At 52.0% G+C, this 23,168-nt stretch overlaps 1 protein-coding gene across 1 annotated transcript; it reads right to left on the bottom strand.

Moving 5' to 3' along the window:
• Positions 1-391: 391 nt before the first annotated feature.
• On the bottom strand, positions 392-21,393 carry CTSB (cathepsin B). Its single transcript, XM_068973711.1, has 10 exons — positions 21,271-21,393; positions 8,845-8,995; positions 8,123-8,208; positions 7,101-7,215; positions 5,176-5,294; positions 4,276-4,361; positions 3,835-3,978; positions 3,327-3,443; positions 2,106-2,234; positions 392-1,504 (listed from the first exon to the last, which is right to left on the bottom strand). The coding sequence occupies exons 2-10, from the start codon at positions 8,968-8,970 to the stop codon at positions 1,419-1,421; spliced, it is 1,008 nt and encodes a 335-aa protein (XP_068829812.1). The 5' UTR covers positions 8,971-8,995; positions 21,271-21,393; the 3' UTR covers positions 392-1,418.
• Between the last annotated feature and the right edge of the window lie 1,775 nt (positions 21,394-23,168).

The raw sequence follows: 23,168 nt of genomic DNA, 5'->3' as shown, positions 1-23,168 counted from the left end.
GACTGAATCGGGCCCCTGCACTGGGAACACGGTCTCAGTCACTGCGCCACCAGGGAACTCCAGAAATAAATAATTCTTAACCAGCAATGTAAATCCAAGAGACCAGGAGCTCATAAAACTACACGTGGACTCGACCTCCACTCAGTTCCAACGCTGGAGGGCCCCAGGACACTGGCCTTGTAGAAGGACTGGTTATACCACCAGTACACCACGCCTGCAGGACTCCTCAGGTCATTGCTGGTGTATGGTTGGTAAAAGAGAGGTAAGCATTCTTCCCTTAATAAAATAGGGACAGAGCTGCTTAATCAACAGAAGAGGGCTGATGAGAATAACAGGAAAATAAGAGATGAGGCACCATGGTTTGAAAGTACAGCAGCAGCAATGTAGTTAAAATTAGGTGTTTATTTTGTTCCATTCAACTGAGGCAAGACATTCCTGGTTAGAGGTTCAAGGGCACCCAGATTCATGGGAACACGATTCTTTCTAGGGGATGAGGAGAGACAGCAGCTAGAAGTCCACAGACAGTGACACACAACCTTGGAGATGCCACCAGAATGCAGACTTCACACGGAAGGAGAGGCTTTTTATTGGCAGCCATTCCTTGTGTTTAACAGGGTGAAGCAGTGATTGTGAAACGTACAAGTTGGCTTCCTGCCAAACTAGTTTCGCTGTGGATTAGAGGGCAGCAAGGTCAGTCAAGTCACAACCGCCTAGTTTGAAGGAGACAATCCATACAAGTAGTACAGCTCTTCCATCTCATTCACATGATTAGCCGAGGTGCACAAAAAGAAAACTTAAAAGGATCACAGCAAGGACGGGACCAGAGAGGGTGAGCCATGCTGCGAAGCTCGACAGATGCAGGGGACCTGGGAGAACAATAGGGCTTTCTCCAAAGGGCTGCCCCACTGTCTCTTCTCAGATCTGTCCTACTCCAGATCCAGAAAGCTGCCTGCTTGTGCAGGGACCTAACTAGGAACTCTTGCTTTCCACTCTCGGAAATTACAAACCCTTCAAGGTCTTGCTCCCTGGTGATGCAGAGGGGGTGGGGGGCAATACAGAAGTGGTCAGGGCAGAAGCAGGGGCAGCAGGCACTACACAGTTCGTCTACAGGGAAAGGTCCGCCCTGCTGCGGCAGTGGCTTGTGTGTCTGTGTGTTTGCATTGGGGCAGCAGTCTGTCCCTGGGCAGGCCTGGCTGTGTGTCCTTAGAAGACAGACCTGATGGCAGACACACAGCTTGGCCCAACCCAGTCTTCTTCAGACCCTGCCTAAAATCCCTTGTATCTTATCATAATTCAAAAAATAAAAGATATCCTAACACCGCCCCCACCCCTCCACCTCAGCCCCAGTCCAAGTGGCTGTATTTAGGGGAAAACTGGCCCTGGGTCAGCAGACAGACCCCTCACGCAGATCAGATCTTCTAGTACTGATGAGTGCACGGCATTCCAGCCACAATTTCCGACTCGATTCCACAGTGGTCCTGTCCTCTGAGGATTTTGAAAAAGCCTGGAAAGCAGGAGTAAGACGCATTTAGTCTGCTTGGACTGTGACCTTTGCCGACATACCTAGCGTGCATGCTCAGTCATGTTTGACTCTGTGATCCCATGGACTATAGCCCCCCAGGCTCATCTGTGCATGAGATTTCCCAGGCAAGAATACTGGAGTGGGTTGCCATTCCCTTCTCCAAGGGATCTTCCCGACCCAGGGATCAAAACCACATCTCCTGTGTCTCCTGAATCAGCAGGCGAATTCTTTACCACTGAGCCACCTGGGAAGCCACAGACCCACCCCTGAAAGACGGGGGAATGGAAGTCACGAACCAGCCCCAAAGCTGTCACCAACCGGCACACAAGGTGATCAGCGGGCTTCCACTTAACCTCCCACTCAGTCCTGTATCAGACTTCTGGACGGTATGGCCCCCTGCCCCCTGCACCTGTTGCCCTGAGGAACCAGGATGAGCACATCTGGCTTGAGGCTATGCCCCCATCCACACACCTCTTGGGATCAGAGGCTGCCCTTGTGGCAAGGGGAAGCCCCAGCACAGCTGGTGGACACGATGCCCACTGTGCCCTGGCTTGGGTGCCCTCTTAGCGGGCACTGTGCTCACCTTTGTCACCCCAATCAGTGTTCCAGGAGTTGCCGACCAGCCAGTAGGGGGTGTCGTTCTCCACTCCCCAGCCTAGGATGCGGATGGCGTGGCCTCCCATTATCTCTCCGGAGACGTGCTGGTACACCCCTGAAGGGGAGGACAAGGCCCTTCAGGCTCAGCCTGGGCACCGCTGGTCTCCCGCTCAGCTGGCCAACCCCACAAAGGACAGATGGAGCCAGGGGAAAAGACGGGCCCTGGTGTTTCATGGGAAGACTCCGGGGATTCCCATAACATCTGGGACTTATTTAAATATATTTTTGAAAGCCCAGCACACTTGAACATGGGGGATAAATATTAAGATGGAGTGCAATACAATGTGCTTGTTGGCTGCCTTTTAAGTTAGAAACGCTGACACATTAAAATATCAACGATTTTTTTTTTTACATACTAGGACTCCATGCAATGACTTGTCAAAGGCATTCTGTGGCTTAAGAGTTTTAAATTGCTAATCTGGGGCACACTATGCAGACTGGGTGCTAAGGAAGAGGGCTGGGCTGGCAGCTGCAAGTCTGACTGATGGGAAGAGATACCCGCTAAGGTGCTCAGAGGACCACCAGGTTACTGATGAATGACTGTCCAATCGGAAATGTGTTCTCTTTTATAACACTGGTGGAAGTTAAGAATTGCCAGGTTTAAAATTTTTTTCTCACCAGGCAACTTGGTCTTTTTTTTTTTTTCAAATGACTGGAGAGCTTTGAGTTTTTGAACAAGCAGAATACAAAATGAGACAGAAGTCCTCAGCACAGACTGTTTGTCTGGAACGGGGGATTTCTAAGACAGCTCTTGGGTGGGGACCATCCTGCCCCCTTCCCCCTTTGAGTCCCAACAGGAAGGTGCTCCCTGTTTCCTCACCCACTAGGGGCTGGGCACAAGGCTAAGACTTTGTCAAGACAAAGATGACGGAGGAGGTCACTCAGTGCAGACACAGGAAACCTGCGGACGTGCTGGGGAAGTGATGGAGCTGGAGAGATGGGGCCAGCGGCTCCAGGAGCAGAAAGTAGGAGACGCTTGGGAGGAGCAGGTGTTGGCCATGGAGAGGGCGGGTGCAAGGGGCTGAGAGAGTGGCCGGCAGCATGCAGCACTGCTGGAGGCCCAGCGCACCCCCAGGACGTCCTGCCAGCCAGGAACCCATACCTGCCTCCCCGGGTGCCGTCAGTGGGGTTGGGGGGGGATACACACCAGACTTGTATAGCAGGAAGTCCGAGTACACAGAGAAGGCCCCCTCGACTGGGCCATTTTTGTAGATCTCTGCCATGATCTCCTTCTCGTTGCTGGAGACGCTGTAGGAACTGCATCCTGCGAAGAAACCAACCAAGTGGGGCAGGAGCCTCTGGCAGGGGGTCAGCCACTCCACGATTCATGGGGTTCCAGCAGGCAGGACCTTGGTGTGTGTGCGTGTGTGCACGCGTGCATGCGTGCACACTAAGCATGAGGCCCTGGAAGCAGGGCAGGAGCAGAAGGCTCCTAGGCCAGATTACTCCCCCGTGACTGAGGGGTTTGGTCTCTTCCTTCCGAGATTGAGGGTCTAAGACTCCGTTCAGGGTGGAGACACGCAGAGAACACTGTGCTGCTCTCTCCCATCGAAGAGGCGCTAACCGCATCGCTTCTCCTAACCTATGACTCCAATGCCTGGCCTCCTCCTTCAGCTTTCCTGGGCCCAGGGGCGGGGGTCACCCACCCCACTTACCAAAATGCTTGTCGTCTTTGTAGGACGGGCTGTAGCCAGGCTCACAGATCTTGCTGCACTTGGGGGTGTCCCCCTCACCGGTGCACGGGGGCCGGGAGCCGTTCACATGGTGCTCACAGGGAGGGATGGAGTACGGTCTGCAACCTGGGGGGCCAAGGAGAAAGGTGGGTGTCAGCAGGAAGTCCCTCAGAGGCCAGAGAGAAGAATCAGGGCGATAGCTCATGAGAACAGAAGTCACCCAGGGTCTGTGGCGCCAACACTGCCCTCTTCCAGTTGCTGACTCTGTGTACACAGAGCTGCCCTGTCTTCTACCTGAGTTTTCAGCCCAGCGTTCAATGTACCCTCAACCCTGATCTTCACTTAATCGGAGAAAATGAGACCACTATTACTCCTGCTTATAAAATCCATCTGGCTGGATGGGATTTAAAGGCAGACACTCACCTACATGTGAGTCGTAGAGGCCCCCGGACACTAAGCCTTTCTTTGTCCAGAAGTTCCAGGCTCCAGAGGGGAAGCCGCCATTACAGCTGAGAAAAGAGCCACTCATTAAACAGTGTGAGGATTGTCCTGGCTGCTCCCAGACCACCACCCACCGCACCCATCACCGCCTCAGCAGCTGGCCTGTCGGTTCTCCCAGATCCCCAAAATTCCCCAATTCTCCTCCTGATAGTCACTTCCTGCTGGGAATCACCCAGGAGTGCCCACCAAGTACTTTCATAATCAGAAATACTTTCCGAATCATGTGCTCACCAGGAGGCTGTGTCTTCTCTCTGCACAGGGGTTCTCAAAGGGCAGCACATGATAATCCCTGGGGCTATGTTACAAATACCAATTCCAGGGATTTCACTGCTGTGGGCTGAGACCTACACACTCCCTTCTTACTTTCTTTCCAGGCCCCAGGTTTTTCTAATCTGCAGCCACATCGGAAAACCACTGTTGCAAAACCAAGGCCAGAACTGGCAGAAAACAGGGAGCTGTGTCCCTAATGTGGCTTATCTAGGAATCCATCGAACCTCAGTTACAGAGAAGAAGACAGGCCCCAAGCTGTTCCCCGAGGAAAAGGAAAGGAGAAGCAGCACAATAAAACCCAGAAACTAAACCAGGAACATGTTTTCCCCCGACCCAGCCCCAGTCCAGCCCTGTGGGGGCCCAGCCTGGTTTCAGGAGCCTCCTAAAAGCAGTATCTCCCAGGGCTGGCTTCCAGATGCCCTGGGGCCCCATTGTGTCTCGGTAGAGACATCGTCCTGCCCGAGGAGTATCATGCCTGTCCCCTACAGGGAGCCCTCCAGTCCACGTCTACCCACAGGTCTCCTGGGGAAGCTCCCAGGGGCTCCGGCTCACCCGTCCCCACACTCGCTGCCACAGCAGGTCAGCATGTCCTCAGCAGACACCTCCACGTTGACACGCCCCTTGCTGTGGATGCAGATCCGGTCAGAAATGGCTTCCACAGCCCCGAACGCCTGCAGGAACAAGGCCCCCCGAGGTGAGCCCCACTCCGCGCTGCGGTCCCTCCAGCCCGCACCCAGGAGACCACAGCTGACACCTCGGGCCTTTCTGGTGGCTTGTTTCCCTCAAGGCAGCTGGGGGTCCTGGGGCTCAAGCTGGGGTTTAAAGCAAAAGACCAGTTCACCCCAGACCTCTATCTGGGCATTCTGAAACATGCAGTTTTTGGATTTTTAACATAAAAGTATAGCTTGCACAAAGGACAAATACTGTTATGATGCCACTTATATGAGGTACCCAGACTAGTTAATATCATAAGAGCTCCCCTCCCCAAAATAAAAAAGTCAGGGGTGGAGAATACGACTGTTAGCATAACTGATGCCATCTTGGGACCCTACAGTTTCTCTGGTCCTTTTGCTGATATACCTTGACTGCACGATGCAGTGAATCACTTCTATGTCATCAAAGCCTTTAGTATTTAACAGATTTGTTTCATAATCATTAGGACCATGTAGCCTCTATGTTCTGTTAGTCCCCAAACAATGATGAAAACTTTCGCTGACATAATGCCTAGTTACCATTCATGAATCTTGACTTAAGAATGTACTTCCCATTTTCAAGCTTCTAACTACCCACCCCCATACCCTAGGTTAGCTATAAAAGTCCAGAGGGTCCTCAGTGGTGTGGAGTGCAGCTGCAAATGCTTCTGGACCCTTGCCCCCACTCATATCCCCCATCCTGACCCTACCCTGTGAGTCACTCTATAATAAACTGATTCACTGATTTAAAAAAAAAAAAAACAGAAAAATCATAGCACAGGGAACTTTATTAAGTGCTCTGTGGTGACCTAAATCAGAAGGAAATCCAAAAATCGGCGAGTATATGTAGCTGATTCACTTTGCTGTACAGTGAAAACTAACACAACCTTGTAAAGCAATTCTGTGTATGTGTGTTCAGTCGTGTCCAACTCCTTGCAACCCCATAGACTGTGGCCCGCCAGACTCCTCTGTCCTGGGATTGTCCTGTCCCTGAGATTCTCCAGGCAAGAATACTGGAGTGGGTAGCCATTTCCTTCTCCAGTGGAGCTTCTTGACCCAGGGATTGATGGGTCTCCCACACTGCAGGCAGATTCTTTACTGTCTGAGCCATCACTCCAACAAAAATTAAAAGAAAAAAAATAAAAGTCATGAGAAACAGAAAGTAGATGAGTGGTGGCTGGGGACTGGTGGAGGCGAGCAGGAGTTTCTGTCTTGTGGGGATGGAGTCTCAGCTCTCCAAGGTGACGGGTTCTGTGGACGCAGGTGGTGATGGCTGCACAGCAATGGGAATGAACCCAATGCCACGGGCTGGCACACTGAATGACTGAGATAGTGACATCTGTATCACATATTTTACCCACACAAGCACAGTTAAGACAGCTCACTGACACAGATACACTGCTACTTCATGAAGCAGTGCGTGCATGCTAAGTTGCTTTAGTCGTGTCCAACTCTGTGTGATCTTTGGACTGTAGCCGGGCAGAGCAGGGGTCAAAGCTAATGGTGTCTGCTGATGGCCCACGACGGTGTTCAACAGAAATCAAAACTGCTTCACAACCCATATGTGGGGCATGCCTTGTACAGGACACTCTGCCTGTCAATTCTTCCACCTGGTCCTGCAATGATTCACGACCGCCAGGGATTTTTCTTTTACACTAGGGGAGACTGAGCCTCGAGAAGTTTATGTGACTTGCCTAGACTCAACCTAACCTTAGATCCCCTGGTTGATCCCACCCTTCCTCAGCCCCTCGCCCCAACCCTCCCTTCTGGCCGGCAGGGCCTCACCCAGCAGGAGCCACAGGATCCCTGGTCTCTGATCTCTTTGATGGTTGGGCAGTTTGGCCACTGTTCCCGGGCATCGAAGCTGTCAGGCAGAACCATATCTGCAGCAAACGCGTCTCTGAAAAACGAAAGGTCTCCATCTCAAGTAGTCACCTTACAGTCCGCACCCCCAACCCTGTGGCCTGGGCTGTCACTCTGCAGGGAGAAGCATGAAGATGTGTGGAGGGGGCCATGGGCAAGCAGCATGGGCAAGGACACCCCTTGGAATTTTATTAAATTTTTTCTTTTTTTTGCTGCGCCATGCAGCATGCAGGATGCTGGTTCCCCAACCAGGGATTGAAACCATGCCCTCAGGAGTGATAGCATGGAGTCCTAACCTCTGCACCGCCAGGGAACTTCCCACTTGGAGCTTGATGAAAACAAAACTGGGTTCTACTCCTCCAAATAACCTACCATTCTGTATACTTCTGCCTAAACTTGTTTTATGCAGATTTTTAAAGGGTTTTAACCTCAGGGTCCAGATAATTACATCTCTTGCTTTCCCCACGCTACCCTAAATCAAACATCTGCCAGATGTTCATCATTTTTCAAACATCTTCACAACAATGGTCCCATCACTTAACTATCCCAGCCTCACAGATTTTTCTAATGCTTCCTTCAAGGAAGTGTCTGCGTGAAAATGCAGACTTTTCCACAAAAATAAAACATTAATGGCAGATCACATGGTTTTTTTCAGGTTTTCCTTATTCAAGACCATTCAGACCTGAGGCCTTGCCCTCTGCAGCTGGGACACCTGAGAAGCACAGGAGGAAACTCTGGTGCTAGGAGGGGGCCCTGTGCCTCAGGCAGGGTCCCTGAAGCTCAGGGCGGGGGGGGGGGGGGGGGGGGGGGGCAGCGCGAGTGAGGCCTCTGGATGCCAGGGAAGCCTTCCTGTCTCCTCCTTGCCCCTGTGCCAAGCATAATCTCTGCCCGCATGGCAGCAGTCCTGGTGCAGCCAGGTGCCCTACCCGGGAGCGGGTACGCACCTCTGGGGCAGCTTGGGCCCGCCCAGGATGGCACCACACAGCTTCTTCACGTAGCTCAGGTCCACGTTGTAGAAGTTGTGTCCAGCCTGGAAAAGAGCCCCACCCAGAGCAGTCACCCACCAACTTGGGGGGGCTGGGGGTGTGGCATGTGCACACCACCCACACAGGGCCTGACAAGGCCAGGGGTCCCCTCAACCCCATAGAGCAAGCGTGCTGGGGCACTGCTTCAGAATGATGTCTCTCCCCCCACAATTCATGTTGAAACCTAACCCCACTGTGATGCTGTTACCCAGTGGGGGTCTTCAGAGATGATTGGGTCATGAGGGTGTAGTGCCCTTTTATAAGGAGACCCCAGGGATCAAGCTTGCTCCTCAGGCCAGGTAAGGACACAAGAAGTTACCACTTGCCACCTAGGAAAGGACCCCGACCAGAACCTGGCCACACTAGCACCCTAATCACATCACCCCAGCTGTGAGCTCCACGGGAGCCGGTTTACCCCCTCATGCAGCTGCACACACTCGTACTCATACTCTCACACACATAGACAACACACACACACACACACACACACACACACAAGGAAGGGGACAGGGCAGTGGGCACGGGCCTACGCAAGCCAGGACCATGAATCAGATCAGCTGTCCAGGACACACCAGCCTCTGGGCCACAGCTGCAGCCCCTCCCTCAGGAGTCAGAACACACAGCAGGGGTCCCCAGCCCACCTTCCAAGTGGTGTTTTGCTTGTTAACATAGTTGACCATCTCATCAGACAGAGGTGGGAAATGCAGGCTGCTCCGGGCACTGGTCAGCACCAGCAGGCAACTGAGGGTGGCCAAGAGCTGCCACATTTTGAAAACTGGATCGGAGATTCACCTGGAGAGGAAAGGACACAAGACATCAGTATGTTTCTTCCTTCAGTTCAAGTGCTCGACACACACAAGGCGTCACCTCAGGATGCACTGTTCTGGGGGCCTCGTCCCATCCTCTCTCCGCCGTCTGCCCCCTCATGCTCCTTGGTTTCCCCTTCCAGAACCAGGGTGTCGGCAGAGTGCCTGCAGGGACCTTAGCACCTGTGGGCTCTCATGCCTCGTCTCAGAGTCCCAGCCCGTGCTCACAGCACACAGGACTGCACGATGGACTGAATGTGTCCCCTGCCCACAAATTCAAGTTGCAGTCCTACCCCAGAAGGTGACGGTGTTAGGAGGTGGGGCCTTTGGGGGAATGGTAAGGTCATGAGGGTGGAGCCCCTATGATCCTACCCCAGAAAGTGATGGTGTTAGGAGGTGGGGCCTTTGGGGGAATGGTAAGGTCATGAGGGTGGAGCCCCTATGAGTGGGATTAGTGCCCTGATTATAAAAAAGATGCTACAGAGCTCCCTTGCCTCTTCCTCCATGTGAGGACACAGGGCAGTCTGACCAGGCAGGGTGACCTCAGTGGACCACACTGGCCCCTGATCTTGGACTCCCAGTCTCCAGATCTGAGAGCAGTAAGTCTGTCTGGAAGCCACTGTCTGTGGCATTCTGCTGCAGCTACCTGAATGGCTAAGAGAGACTGTGTGGTCCAGGAATACAAGACAGCAAGCCAAGGAAGGGCTGTGCCATACGCATAGGCCCCACCGATGTGGGCAGGACACCGTGCCACTTAAGTCACCAAAGGGCCAGGTAAGGGCTCACCGTCTGAAATGGTGCTGGTCACTGCATGGTTTGTGAACCAACTATCTCGTGAGCTATGAGGTTGGGGCAAAGGCAGCCTGCTGTCTGTCAGAACCCACCCCAGGGCCCAGGTGACAAGCAATGCCAACAAGTCCATCCCAAACAAACAGATAAAGCCGAATCTTCAGGCAAAGTCAAGTCCACGGCCCCTGCTGCTGCGGCCAACCTGCCTCGCCACGCACTACTGGAGCAACGTTTGGGACTGTTCTCAGGTTTGAGCTCCCAAAGAGTAAACACCTTCCCCTGTGATCACGTCTCAATTGGAAGCCCAGTGAGAGAGAAAAAAGGAGACCAAAGATAAATCTCACGAGCCACATTTTGAACACACAAGCAAACACAAGTCCACCTCCAGCTCTGCATGCCTTTCTCGAGAGCCGTGGCCTAGAGCTGGTTTAGCCGGTGGCACAGGTCTCCTGGGACTGCCTGTGGTTTTTCCAGTCGGACGAGGACTGTGCTTCAGAGACGGGGCTCCTGAGAAGGCAAGCCATCCCATTACCACTACGGCCTCAGATCCTGGACTGGCCTGCAGGTCAAGAGACAGGCGAGTTCTAGGCTAGGCCTCTGAGTCACACTCTTAGGCAAGAGGCTCTGATGAGAGCAAGAAATATGACCCAGGTGCCACAGCACCGCCGGGCCTGGGGAGATGCCCTCTCAGTGAGTGTGCGTGCGTGTGTGTGACGTGGGTGACAGCGCTGAACACGCTGCCTCCCACACAGTGAATTATATTTAAGCAAAAACAAATCTAAATTTATCTGTTGCTTAAGCAACAAGCCACTGGGAAGAATCCATGTGTGAGGCTGGCCAGGCAGTTCTAGAAAACAGCAGTGATGGAGGCCTGAACCCCTGGGGTGGCAAAGGTATGATAAACCCTGGGGGACGCCAGCTCAGGAAGGGGTCCATCAATACAACAGGCCACTTGGAGGCATAGCCTGTGTGTGGCAGAGGCGGGGGAGGAAACACACATCTCAGTGGATGATGTCTGCACACCTGGTTGTGCATTTACAAAAAGGAAAAACAGTAAGACTGAATCTTTACCCTCAAGTTCTTACACACACACAAAAATGCTACATGGGACAAAGATCTTACATAAAAACACAGAAGTTGTGTGAGAAAATAAGCACACTTAAAAAAAGTAATATTGGGACAACCCTGGTGGCTCAGGGATAAGGAATCTGCCTGCCAACGCGGGAGACGCAGGTTCAATCCCTGATCTGGGAAGATCCCATATGCCTCAGAGCAACCAAGCCCGTGTGCCCCAACTACTGAGCCTTCGCCCTAGAGCCCGGGGACTGCAAATGCTGAGCCCGTGTGCCACAGCTAGACAGTAGCCCCTGCTTGCCAAAACAAAAGAAAGCAGAGACCCAGCAGAGCCAAAAATAAGATAATCTTTAAGGTTGTCAAAACAAGCATAATATTGGAGTGAGGAATGCCTAAGATTGACATAAAACAGAGCCCTTAAGGGGAAAATGTTTGATTACATGAAAGTAAAGCCTCCCTTCTAGAAAAAATAAAATAAATAAAAAACAAAAAACAAACTGACAGACGAAAAACAGCCCTTACATATACTTAAGGCTTTGTTTCCCTAATAAGCAAAGGACCCAAAATCAGAATAGAAGCAGCATAACAGAAAACTAGCCAAAGGATATACACAGTTCATGTGCAGAAAAAGAGCTACAGAAGGCCAACAGATATTTAAAGATGCTCATCGAAGAGGTATTTATCTTCCACCACACTGGCAGAAGCTGCAGTGTGATCATTTTCCACTGGGGTTAGAGGTGGGGAATCAGATGCTGCTGCTGCTGTTTACCCATCAGTAGGTACCGCCCAGCCTCTATCAGCTCTTCAGTCCACACACCCTTTGACTCAGCAATCTGAGCTTTAGAAACGTATCCCACAAGCCTCAAAACATCACGACACCGGTACATGGGTATTCACTAAACATTCTTGGTGTTCACAGAAGACCAAAAAGAAAGCATCTGTAACAGTAGCTGTTAAGTTGTGGTAAATGGCTAAATAATAAACTACAAAAGCAGCCATTAAGAAATGAACCTGTGGAAGTGAACCACGTTGTACTGATAATAACATATGTATATATATATACACACACACATACAGTAAGTGAAAGAAAGCAAAGGAGCAAGTGAGTCACAGCAAGTGTGAGCCCTCAACCCACGTACATTTATTCCTGTCACTACATGCAAAATGTCAAGAAAACCATACTCACACATAACTGCTTACGTGCGCTATACGTGTGCATGCTCAGTCGTGTCCAACTCCGAGACCCCACAGACTGCAGCCCGCCAGGCTCCTCTGTCCATGGGACTCTTCAAGCAAGAATACTGGAGTCTGTTGCCATTTCCTCCTCCAGGGGATCTTCCCAACCCAAGGATCAAACCCAGAGCCCCCAAGTCTCCAACACTGGCAGGCAGATTCTTTACCACTGAGCCACTAGGAAACCCACGTTCATTATAGAGCCTTCCCTCTTTTTTTTTTGTATTATTTTTTCTGGAGTGAACATGCTATATGCTAAGTTTTGTTCCTGTAGGAAGAATAATACTGGTGCTACCAAAGCCCGAAAGCCGCCCAACTGAAAGAACATGTTCTGATGAGGCCCGAGATGCATTTCCAGTCAGAGGCCTTCCCTCCAGTGACTTTCGCTCAAAACGCTTACCCTTCCCATGCTCACTGACTCACAGGAAGGCTGCTGCTCACATGACCCCGAGTCAGGGAGTCTCCAAACTGTCAGGAAATACTTCACTGTACATGCATGGGCCAGGAGGGACAAAGGAGCTCTCCAGGGCTTCTTTTTAAAAGGCTTCTGAGCAGAGAAGAAGAAGGTTCCTGTTGACACCCTGACTTACATTTGTCATCTCAACGCTGCCCTGAGAAGATGTGTGTGCTCCCCGTGTGCAGACCCACCCCTGCAGCTGGAGGCCCGGCCGACAGGCCCATGAGAATCGTAGATGGAAGGGTCGCCACCCTCGGCCCTCACTGGGCCCCCAGGAAACCAGAGGCCATCCTCGTGAATGCTCCCTGTGTGTCAAAGCGGAGTGTCCCCAGGACCCCTGGGGGCTTAGCCAGCTGCTCAGTGTGCAGAACGGGGTGCTTCCATGCAAGCTGGATCACGTGTAAGATTTCTCTGGTTTCCTGGTGGCAGGGAACATGGGCAGCTCCCAGCCTGGGCCCAGGATCCCACCCTGCTTTCCTGCTCTATGGGTCCTACTCCCTGGCTCCTATCAACTGTTCTCCCAGCTCAACCCCGGCCTCAGTGAGAACGAGACCCGTGAACCTGGGGATCACAGCAAAGCACGAACCACCGGCCCAACTCGCCCGCGGGGGCGGCAGCATCACATAAGAGCATCTGGGTTGCAGTTCAAGGATGAGCTCCAAGCGTGTAGTCCGGAGACCTGGATTCCACTTACTTCCTAAGTGTGCACCTGCCTTCACTTAGCCTCAGTGTCACCACCTGTAAAATGGGGCTAATGACCACTCGTGTCCCCCAGTGGAAGTCCAGAGTGAGAGGAGGGTGCCTGCCACAGTCAGAAGGCAAACAAAGCCTCCTCCCTCTTCTCTTCTCTCCTTTCTCCATTCACAGCCCATGCCAGACAAGCCCAGTTCGCACAAACCCACCTACCTACATCCACGTCACAAAGAGCCCGACATTAAAACAGGTGTTAACTGCAGCTGACCTCCCAGTGGGCCTCCCTTTCTGGCCATCCCGAAGCTACTGAGATCCCAGAGAATATGGAGTCAAGTTTCTCCTCCCAAGGGGACAGACCGATGGCCAGGGCAGTGGCAACTGCATTCCAGCGGGTGCTGGCCTCCGCAGACACCATGAACAAGGGACAAACTACGCACAAACCGCTGGAGGCCCAAGCTGTGCTGTTAGCCGGTGCCATGGCCTCAGCACGAAACACAGCCAGTTTTCACTTCCCCTCTTTCGGGCAAACATTTCCCTTTTCTCATTCTGTGGGGGTATTTTTTCCCCCTTAAAAACCGGGGAGAAAGAATAGAAAGTCCTTACTTTGAGGCAAGAGGGCTCCCATACAGGATTACGACACCTGCAAGTCACAAGACCACGTCAGGGTGTGGACGGAGCAGAAGCAGCTGTGGGCAGATGTGAGTTCCAGCCCTCGGTCAGCTGACTTCCTGGGAAGACAGATCACAGGCTCCGCTACGCCCTCTGGCCCTTTTCCAAGCTAATCTCTAGCATTTAAAAATAAGGGCTGCCTCATGTCTTTCCGCTCCAGACCCCTAGAGCACTTTTGTGTCCAGCCTCCCCCAAGAGCACAGCTGCTCGCCACACCTCCCTGCCGCCAGCTATGGGCTCCGTGGACTGGGGATCAGGAAGGAAGGAAGGGACAGAACACAGGAGTCCTGACATCCCAGGGACATGTAGCCAAGCCTGATTTTTTGTTTATTTTTTAATTTAGTTTTATTTTTGTTGGTGTTGAAATGCATGAAGTCATTTATTCATGATTACAGCTGTGCAAACAGCTGAGCAAATAGCCATCCCAGGGCTTACAGAAGCACCCTCTGCCCTGGGTTCCTCCATGAGAATGGGGAGCTGGTGGAGTTGGAGGCGCACAAAAATGTTGATAGAACACAGGCCTTTAGGACAAGAGCCCAGGCTCGATTTTTTAAACAGCTTTCTTATATGGTTAAGAGCTCTCTGCAGACTGGATTCTAAATCCTAAGGAGGCAAGACATATATACCTGAAATTTCCAAATTGGCCACCTGCAATCCACCGGCTAATCCAGAAACAGATGGATGCATGTCCAACCAGCCTTTCATCTGGTCCTGTGCTCTTCCTTATCCCTTGCTATTGTTTTGTCTCTAAGTCGTGTCTGACTCTTTGCAAACCCAAGGACAGTAGCCCTCCAGAATTCTCTGTCCACGGGATTTCCCAGGCAAGAATACTGGAGTGGGTTGCCATTTCCCTCTCTAGGGGATCTTGCCAACCCGGGCATCGAACCCCTGTCTCCTGCATTAGCAGGCGGATTCTTTACCACTGAGCCACCAGGAAAGCGCCCTATCCACTGCTGCCACTCAAATACTGTTGACACTTGGCTTTCACAGTTGGCTTAAAAGAACTGAGTGCCTACATTCTGCCAATAGCTACAAATTGAGGCTGTTTCTTATGCAGCAGAATGGCTCTAGGCAGGGGTAAGGTAGGAGGTTTGGAGGGTTGTGAACATTCAGTGGCACCATGTTAGAGCTCCTGTTTCTTTCTCTTCCACAAAGACCACTCTTGCCTCTCGCTGTCGCCATGAGCACTTGTACCCTTGAAGCTGGGGCCATTTCAGGGCACCCACACAAAACCAGGCACCCCTTCGTGTCCCCTGGATGCCAGCTGCTCACCGACACCTCCATGCTGGAGCAGCAAGCACCTTGACTTCAAATGGGCTCTCACTGAACTGAAGGACACCTGGGCCCCCTCCTCTCTGAATCTGAATCATAGCCTCCATGTGGTCTTTCTGTTGGATGTCTTGGTTCCTAACAGAAATGTGTTCAGCTGCTTTGAATTCAAACTGGAGCTCAGTAACAACCTAGAAGGGTGAGATGGGGAGGGAGGTGGGAGGGAGGTTCAGGTGGGAGGGGACATGGGTAAACCTATGGCTGATTTATGCTGATGTTTGGTAGAAACCAACGCAATACTGTAAAGCAATCATCCTTCAATTAGAAATAAATACATTAAAAAAAAAAAAAAAAGCAAGCAGAAAGGGTTGCCAGTCTTCATCCTCAGCGCTAAAGAGATAGATAGCTGGACATGAGCTGGTTATCTGGCCCCTAGAGCCAGGCCCCCTGCAGCTGAATGCCCCCTGCAGCTGAATGCCCCCAAGCAAGTGCTGCGAGACCCAGAAAAGGCATCTACCGCCTCACTGCAGGCTCCACGAGATCCAGGAGCCGTGAGAGGGATCCCACCACCCTCACCCACCTAAGCTCTTTAGGACACTCATGGGGACTCACCCTGCTCCCCATCTGCCAATCGTCTGCCCGGAATGAGTGACTAATTCCCGCCAAGTTCTGCAGTGTGGCTTCCTCAAGCTGCTCTCCCCTGGTGCCTGGAAACCGCGTGGCTGCAGTGCCCGCAAATGGAACATCACTTAACACACTATTGGCCAAAGACGCATTATGGTCACGGGCGTCAGTTTCTGCAAAAATTCCCCAGTCAGCAACGCGTTAAGATCAGTCACAACAGCTCGCACCCTACAAAGAGAAGAAAAATACTAGCCTAGGGCCAAAAGGGGCTTTCTAGGTGGCTCAGTCTTAAAGAATCCACCCGCCAATGCAGGTTCGATTCCTGGCTTAGGAAGACCCTCTGGAGGAGGAAATGGCAACATACTCCACTATTTTTGCCTAGGAAATCCTATGGACAGAAGAGCCTGGTGGGCTATAGTCCATGGGGTTGCAAAGAGTTTGGACACGACTGAGCCACTAACCAACAGGCCTAAAAAAATGGACCCCCAGGAAGGTCCTTGGCAGTCAAAAAATGTTGTTTTTTTGAAAAGCAAGACCATTTGGGCAAGGTTCTGGAAAGTTGTAGAAGCTTTTGCTTGCCAGCTTGCTCCCAGACTCAGATGCTGACTTACTGAGATGCTGAAGGGGTCACTTTGTCCCCACTCGGTCTCAGTCAATAAAACGGGCATGCTGCCTGGATTCTGAAGAACCTTGAGGCCACTTTATAAAAGCTTTCAGAAATCCTTGAAGATTCAGATGAGATTAGCATTCCAAGCCTCTCCAGCCAGCAGGAACACAGCAGCTCCCTAATTTAACTCGAGGCTAGATGACATCTCCCTGCCGGCTGGGCACTGGGGTCACAGAAACATAAGCAGATACAAAAGCAGGCAGCAGAAAGGCCTCACCTCTCTTATGTGGTCCTGGTTTCCCTGCCTGGGCCCCTGAGAAGATACATGCCCCTCATCAGGGTGCCGCCTGGCTCGGAGCAGACAGCCCTACAGCCACGCAGGAAAACAGCGTCTCAGGGACCACGTGAAACAGTTTCTCATGGAACACATCTGCCTGTGCACAGGCCGGTTAACTCCTCCCTCCCCAGGGTAATTCCTTCTGTCCTCAAACGTACCCCAGTGGGCGGCGGTGGGGTGGGGGGAATCAAGATCTTCCTCAAATGATGGTTTGCGTGTGTGCCTGCATGATCAGTTGCTCAACTGTGCTCGACTCTTTTGACCCCCTGGACTGTAGCCCACCAGGCTCCTCTGTCCATGGGATTCTCCAGGCAAGAATACTGGAGTGGGTTGCCATTTCCTCCTCCAGGAGATCCTCCTGACCCAGGGAACAAACCAGTGTCTCCTGCATTGACGAGTGGATTCTTTACAACTGCACCACCAGGTGAGCCCAAATGATGGTTTATTTTGCTCTTAACCACCAGAACATAACACCCCCTAAATATCTGCAGAATTAAGTAGAGGGAGAAGGGGCGGGGGCTGGAGGCTCCCCGTGGATGTGTGACAAAGCCTCAACCCTAAGCCACGGGACTTGTTTGTTCCAATGAACATATCTTGCCCAACTCCAGGTCAGCAGGTCATGGAGAAGCCCAGCCTCGCTGGGTCTCTTGGCAGAATAGCTGGTCTCACTGTGCTCTATACGGAGTCCTTTCACTATCTAGATATTTGTCTCATCCTCCTTCCTGTACCCTTGCTGGTAATTCTAGGTTATCCTGATGGCCACACTGAGTGAGTTACTGGCCAAGTAAGAGACATGTAACCACAGTCAGACTGCAGGCACATCCCTCCTAGCACCCAGCATTCATAACACAGTAACGCTGGGAAAAGGACCCCTGGTCCCGATTAAGGCTTTTGTTTCCCAGGTGAGGGGACCTGGAGCTTGAGAAAAGACTGAGAGCAAGCTCTGGATGGTGTACCTGGATGGGGACAGAACTGCCAAGAAATGCAACTGTAGAGATTTCTCCACAATCATCTGGGTGACGTGCCCCCCCCATCATGTCACAAACCTGCAGGTGCCTCAGTTTTCTCATCTGTAAAGTGGAAGATTCAGACTGCTAGTACCCCGAACCCACACGTGTCCTCAAAGTTAAAAAAACCAGAGAATATTACCTAACTGAAGACAAGTCCAGATGCCTAGCTTAGGATCAAAAGAAACTTTAAGTTTCAGCTGTTGACAAACATACTAAAACCCACAAATTACCACTGATCAACAACAAAAATAGAAAAACCTCATCAACAATTTCCTAGGGCAAAGAATTATACTGGAATTCCCAACCATGCAAATTAAAACAAGGACAGCTTTTCAAACACATCAGATGGGCAGAAATCAAAATCTGGCAATACCTAGTGTTGGTAAATATGAGGAACGAGAACCCTCAAGGCCCTGAGACTACGTTGGTGAAACTTCAGTGAGCAGCACTGACATCTAGAAAACAGATGGTGCACACACCTTAGGATTGAGCACCTTCCTGACTTCTGCTTCTCCCCTGGAGAAACCTGTGCAACTGTCTGACAGACTGGATTCTGTAGCCTTGTGAGGACAGTGAAAAAGCAAAACCCACCTAACTGTCCCTCAGGACAGAAATACACTGTGCGTTTAAAATGAATTAACTGGGTCTGTATGGATCAATGTAAACCAATGTCACAGACACCACTGGAAAAGGATACATGTGGTATAATTAAAGTCATATGCATTTCAATAACATTATTCATAAATTGACACAGATACAAGGATTAAAAGAACAATAACGGGATTAAAAAAAAAAATGCAGGAAAATTAGAAAAAGAGCAGGGACATTCCTGGCGGTCCAGTGATTAAGACTTCGCCTTCCAATGCAAGGCGGTAGGGATTTGAGATTCTTGGTTGGTTGGGGAGCTAAGATCCCACATACCTAAGTGGCCCAAAAGCCAAAGCATAAAACAGAAGCAATGTTGTAACAAACTCAATAAAGACTTTAAAAATGGTCCACATCAAAAAAAAAAAAAAAAAAGAAAGAGAGAGAGGAGAGAAAGCAGATAGGAGTTACAATGTCCCTTAGGAACTAGACACAGACTTGCAGAAAAGAAGCTGAAAGTTGCTGCCTGCAGAGGGGGCCTGTGACCAGGAGGGAAGGCCCTGACTCCACCACCCACCCTCCTCCCCACCCAGACACACAAGGCTGAGACAAGGAAGCTGTGGGTAGGGCAGAAAGCAGGTGGGGATGAGGCTTGGGCTTTAAAAAGAGACTGAAGCCAAATATTTATATGATGTTTGATCCCTAGATCCCCCTCCTACCCAAACTAGGGTAGAAGGTGAACATATCAGCCATGGAGGGACTCAGGAGTCATTTCTCAAGCACCTGGCTTAAGCAGCTCTGGAGTGGGCCCTAAGTGTTAACCAAGAAAGATGAAGACCCAGGGCACTGAGTGTAAACCAAGAAAAATGAAGACCCAGGACCAGGGGCAGAGTGACAACTGCCTCCTAATACCCAGTGAGTCCAACATACACCTGCATGTTGCTCAGCTAGATCCATCAACCTGCTGTCAACCCCGACCACCCTACACCCGAGACCGAACTCTATCAAGGTGCCCGATCTCAATGCTCCTTGACCTACAAAAAATCACCATTTCATACAGTTCAACCTCTCATATTTCCAATACTTTCCTTCTGCCAAACTGTCAAAAACAAACAGACATTGTGGGTTCTCATCCCGAAACATTTCAGTCCTTCTCTCCCAAGGACGGGGATATTCAACACAATCACAACTCATCACCACATTTAAGAAAACCACCCAACCAACTTTCCCAGGTTCACCTGAAAGCACTCTTCCTTCACTCCCCAATGCAGCTGCCAGTGGAAACAAAAGAAATCTTAAGCCCTAAAAGGCATGCAACTTCCTACTCCCAACTCCCAAGGCCAGCAGTTGGGGAAACAGCCAGTCCATAAGGAGGGCCTCGGCTCAAGCTGCTGAGTCAGCAACACACGGGCAGGTGCCTCCTGAAGACAAAGGGCTTCCACCTTCCGAAAAAGGGCTGTCCTGACCCAGCGGCAGCAGAGGTAATTGGAATCAGGGCTCTCGTCTGGTCCAAGCTGCCTCCCCCTGGGCCTGTGAAACCCCCAGATAAGGGATCTGCACCTTTCCACTTGGCAGCACCCCAGCTCTAGGACAGATGCCCCTAAGAGATTTGAGTGAATCCAGGGCACCTTCTTTGGGAAAGCCACAGAGTGGGGCAGCCCAACCTGTTTCTCCACAAAGCTTAAGGGTTACCATTACCAGCACCAACAGGAAACAATCTTCCATGAAGTTAACAACGTTATGAGAGAAGAAAAGGAAAGTAGCCTTTAACCAATCCAGACACACCGCTAAGGCTCTTTGTCTTATCACCCTGCGTCTAAAGATTCAACTAGATGGATGTACCTTGGCAGATATGCCCCTAGTGAAGGCGCCTGAAGGGTTGTTTTTCCAAGATAACCAAAGGTGCTAGGTCTCCCTTTGAACCCCATGCCCCTCCAACTGGGTATGGGTCTCAGAGGGATATGGGGCCTATCCTTCTCCCTGTGTCTGCCTATCAGCTTCCTCAGTGCCTGGGGAAGGGGTTGACCAAGGCCCATAAAGAAAGCAAATCCAATTCACATCTACCAGAACGGCCTGGCTGACTCCCAGATTCAGTCACCTCACAATGCTCCGTCTCCCAGACCTCCAGAGTCATCAGCGGAGGGGCAGGCGATGCCCCAGGGACTCTGCCCTGCATTCCCGCTCCCACAGCACCCTGGGCCCAAGCCTGACTCCCTTCCTTAGCAGTGCAGGGTTGGGGCCGCCATTCCACTCCCCTCACACTCCCAGGGAAGAGGCTGGCACCCCGGGCCCTAAAGCCCCCCGTCCTCCCTCTGCTTAGCTTCTCCTCCCTCCATCTGCGGATTTAACTCTTCCTGTGGGTCCCACCCCGTTCCACCCAGTTCCAGGTTCCGGTTTCCCAGTTCCTGTCTTTTGGGGTGCCTGGAATTGTGTGACTGTGTGCAGAAAGTTGCCCAGGAAAATCATTTACAGAAAGAAAACAACTAAGACAGATGTTGACAGTATTTCCTATCAATTCAGCGATCTTCTACGAAAACCGAGGAACAGAAGCTCACAAGGGGCTGGGGAGCCAGGCTGAGGTTTTCCAAAGTCAGCGGGGATCCAGGCCAAGCTCTTCCTCGCAGACTCCTCCCTCGGGTCCGCCGGCAAACTCCCCGCCTCCGGCTCTGGAGACGGCGGACCGTGGGGTCGGGTGACCCGGCCCGGGGTCCGAACAGCGCCCGAGATGGGGCACGAACTTCCCGGACTGGCAGTGCAGTCCGGCCGCCCGCGCGCAGAGCTTGCTTTTTTCATCACAACCACGTCCGGGAGGGCGCGATGCCGCTCGGTTCGCCGGGCTGCGACTCCCCGAGGGTCCCCGCTTCCAACGGCCCGGGACGCCGGCTTCGGCATCCCCTCGCCCGCCCGCACTCACCGCGCTCCGCCGCCGCCGCCGCCGCCGCCGAGGGCCTGGGCCTGCAGCCTGAGTGTCCGGGGAGCCGCTGATGCTGGCGCCTGAGCAGCCGCCGTAGCTTCCCGCAGCCGCCCCCGAGCTAAGTACAGCGCCGGGCCCCGCCCCGTGCCCGGCTTACTCGTCACGTGACCACCCACTCCCCGCCCCTACTGGAGCGTCACGTGTCCGCCCGCGCCCAGCCTCGCTGGGGTTCTGCTTATACCCGGCGTATCTCCAGGCACCGGCTCGTCGCGGGGCCCGGGAGCAGGATTTCTGAGTTCCTCCTGTCTACCCCCGGCGCACTGGGACCCTTGCAGAGAAGAAGGGGACTGCAGGCGGCCCTCGGGGCCTCACCCCGCCTGGCGAAATTCCCCGGGGCCGCCCTGGACAGGACGCAGCGTATCAAAGCCTCGATCCCTACTTGTGGGAATAGGATAGTTTTTCCTTATTTCATTGATCTAGAAACCACTGCCAGAGATGGGGGCATCGAACCAGCAGGCTTCCCAGAAGAGCCTTAAAAGGCTGTTAGCTTTAATAGAATGTCCCTATCAGATATGTGAGAATTTTTTTTTTTTTAAAGTAGTGCTCTGTTCATGGATTCTCCAGGCAAGAGTACTGGAGTGGGTAGCTGGTTCCCTTCTCCAGGGAATCTTCCCAACCCTGGGATCAAACCCATGTCCCCCGCATTGCAGGCGGGTTCTTTACCGCCTGAGCCACCAGGGAAGCCCAAGAATACTGGAGTGGGTAGCATATCCCGTCTCCAGGGGATCTTACTCGGGAATCCAGCCGGGGTCTCCTGCATTGCAGACGGATTCTTTACCAGCTGAGCTTCCAAGGAAGCCTGATTTATTACCACGGAATACTAATTTCAAGAGGTGCATCAGAATTTCTATAAAAGCATGACAGGCAAAAATCCGTTTCGAAGAAGGGGTGCCAGGTGGCCTGTCCCAAAGAGGACATACATAGCAAGCACAATGTTATATCTGGAGTTTACTTCAGGGTGGGGATGCCTGGAGAGCCTGAGGGAGATGTTTGGGGGGAGGGGTCAAGTCCCACCCTGCTCTGTGAATCCACTGATGATCTAATGCGGATGACAACCTTGCAAGTTTGGTAGCATCCCGGTTTTGTTCAAGGGACTGAGGAAAAGTCTGACATTTTGTCCTGGTGATCCTTCAGTAAGAGAGCTATGAAAGGAAAGCGAAGTCGCTCAGTCCTGTCCGACTCTTTGCGACCCCATGGACTGTAGCCTGCAACGCTCCTCCATCCATGGGATTTTCCAGGCAAGAGCACTGGAGTGGGGTGTCATTTCCTTCTCCAGAGGATCTTCCCAACCCAGGGGATCGAACCTGGGTATCCCGCAATGTAGGCAGATGCTTTACCATCTGAGCCACCAGGGAAGTCTAAGAGAGAGCTATGCTGCTGCTGCTGCTAAGTCGCTTCAGTCATGTCTGACTCTGTGCGACCCCAGAGATGGCAGCCCACCAGGCTCCACCGTCCCTGGGATTCTCCAGGCAAGAACACTGGAGTGGGTTGCCATTTCCTCCTCCAATGCATGAAAGGGAAAAGTGAAAGTGAAGTCGCTCAATTGTGTGCGACTCATGGACTGTAGCCTACCAGGCTCCTCCGTCCATGGGATTTTCCAGGCAAGAGCACTGGAGTGGGGTGCCATTGCCTTCTCCAAGAGAGAGCTATAGGTCTGACCAAATCCAAGAGGCCTTGACTGGCTGCTGCGTCTTGCAGGTGCCTGGCCATAAGCTGTGACACAGTCCCTGTGCCTTCCAGGGTCCTTCAGACAGCTTTGTGGACACATGTGCTCACACCTGTTTGGTTCCAGGTAAGGGTAAGAGGGGAAAGAAAAAAGACTCATGTATGGATGTGAG

Source organism: Capricornis sumatraensis, chromosome 6, assembly GCF_032405125.1.
Source record: "Capricornis sumatraensis isolate serow.1 chromosome 6, serow.2, whole genome shotgun sequence".
NCBI classification, from domain to species: Eukaryota; Metazoa; Chordata; class Mammalia; order Artiodactyla; family Bovidae; genus Capricornis; species Capricornis sumatraensis.
The sequence above is the reverse complement of the archived record's forward strand: the minus strand, read 5'-3'. Positions and strand labels throughout refer to the sequence as shown.

Excerpts from the sequence above, each read along its gene's own strand:
- CTSB (XM_068973711.1), bottom strand. The coding sequence starts at position 8,970 with ATGTGGCAGCTCTTGGCCACCCTCAGTTGCCTGCTGGTGCTGACCAGT. Across the intron at positions 8,209-8,844 it reads AGCAAAACACCACTTGGAAG|GCTGGACACAACTTCTACAA; the intron begins GTGGGCTGGGGA and ends GCTCTTTTCCAG. Across the intron at positions 2,235-3,326 it reads CTTCCTGCTATACAAGTCTG|GGGTGTACCAGCACGTCTCC; the intron begins GTGTGTATCCCC and ends CCTCCCCTTCAG.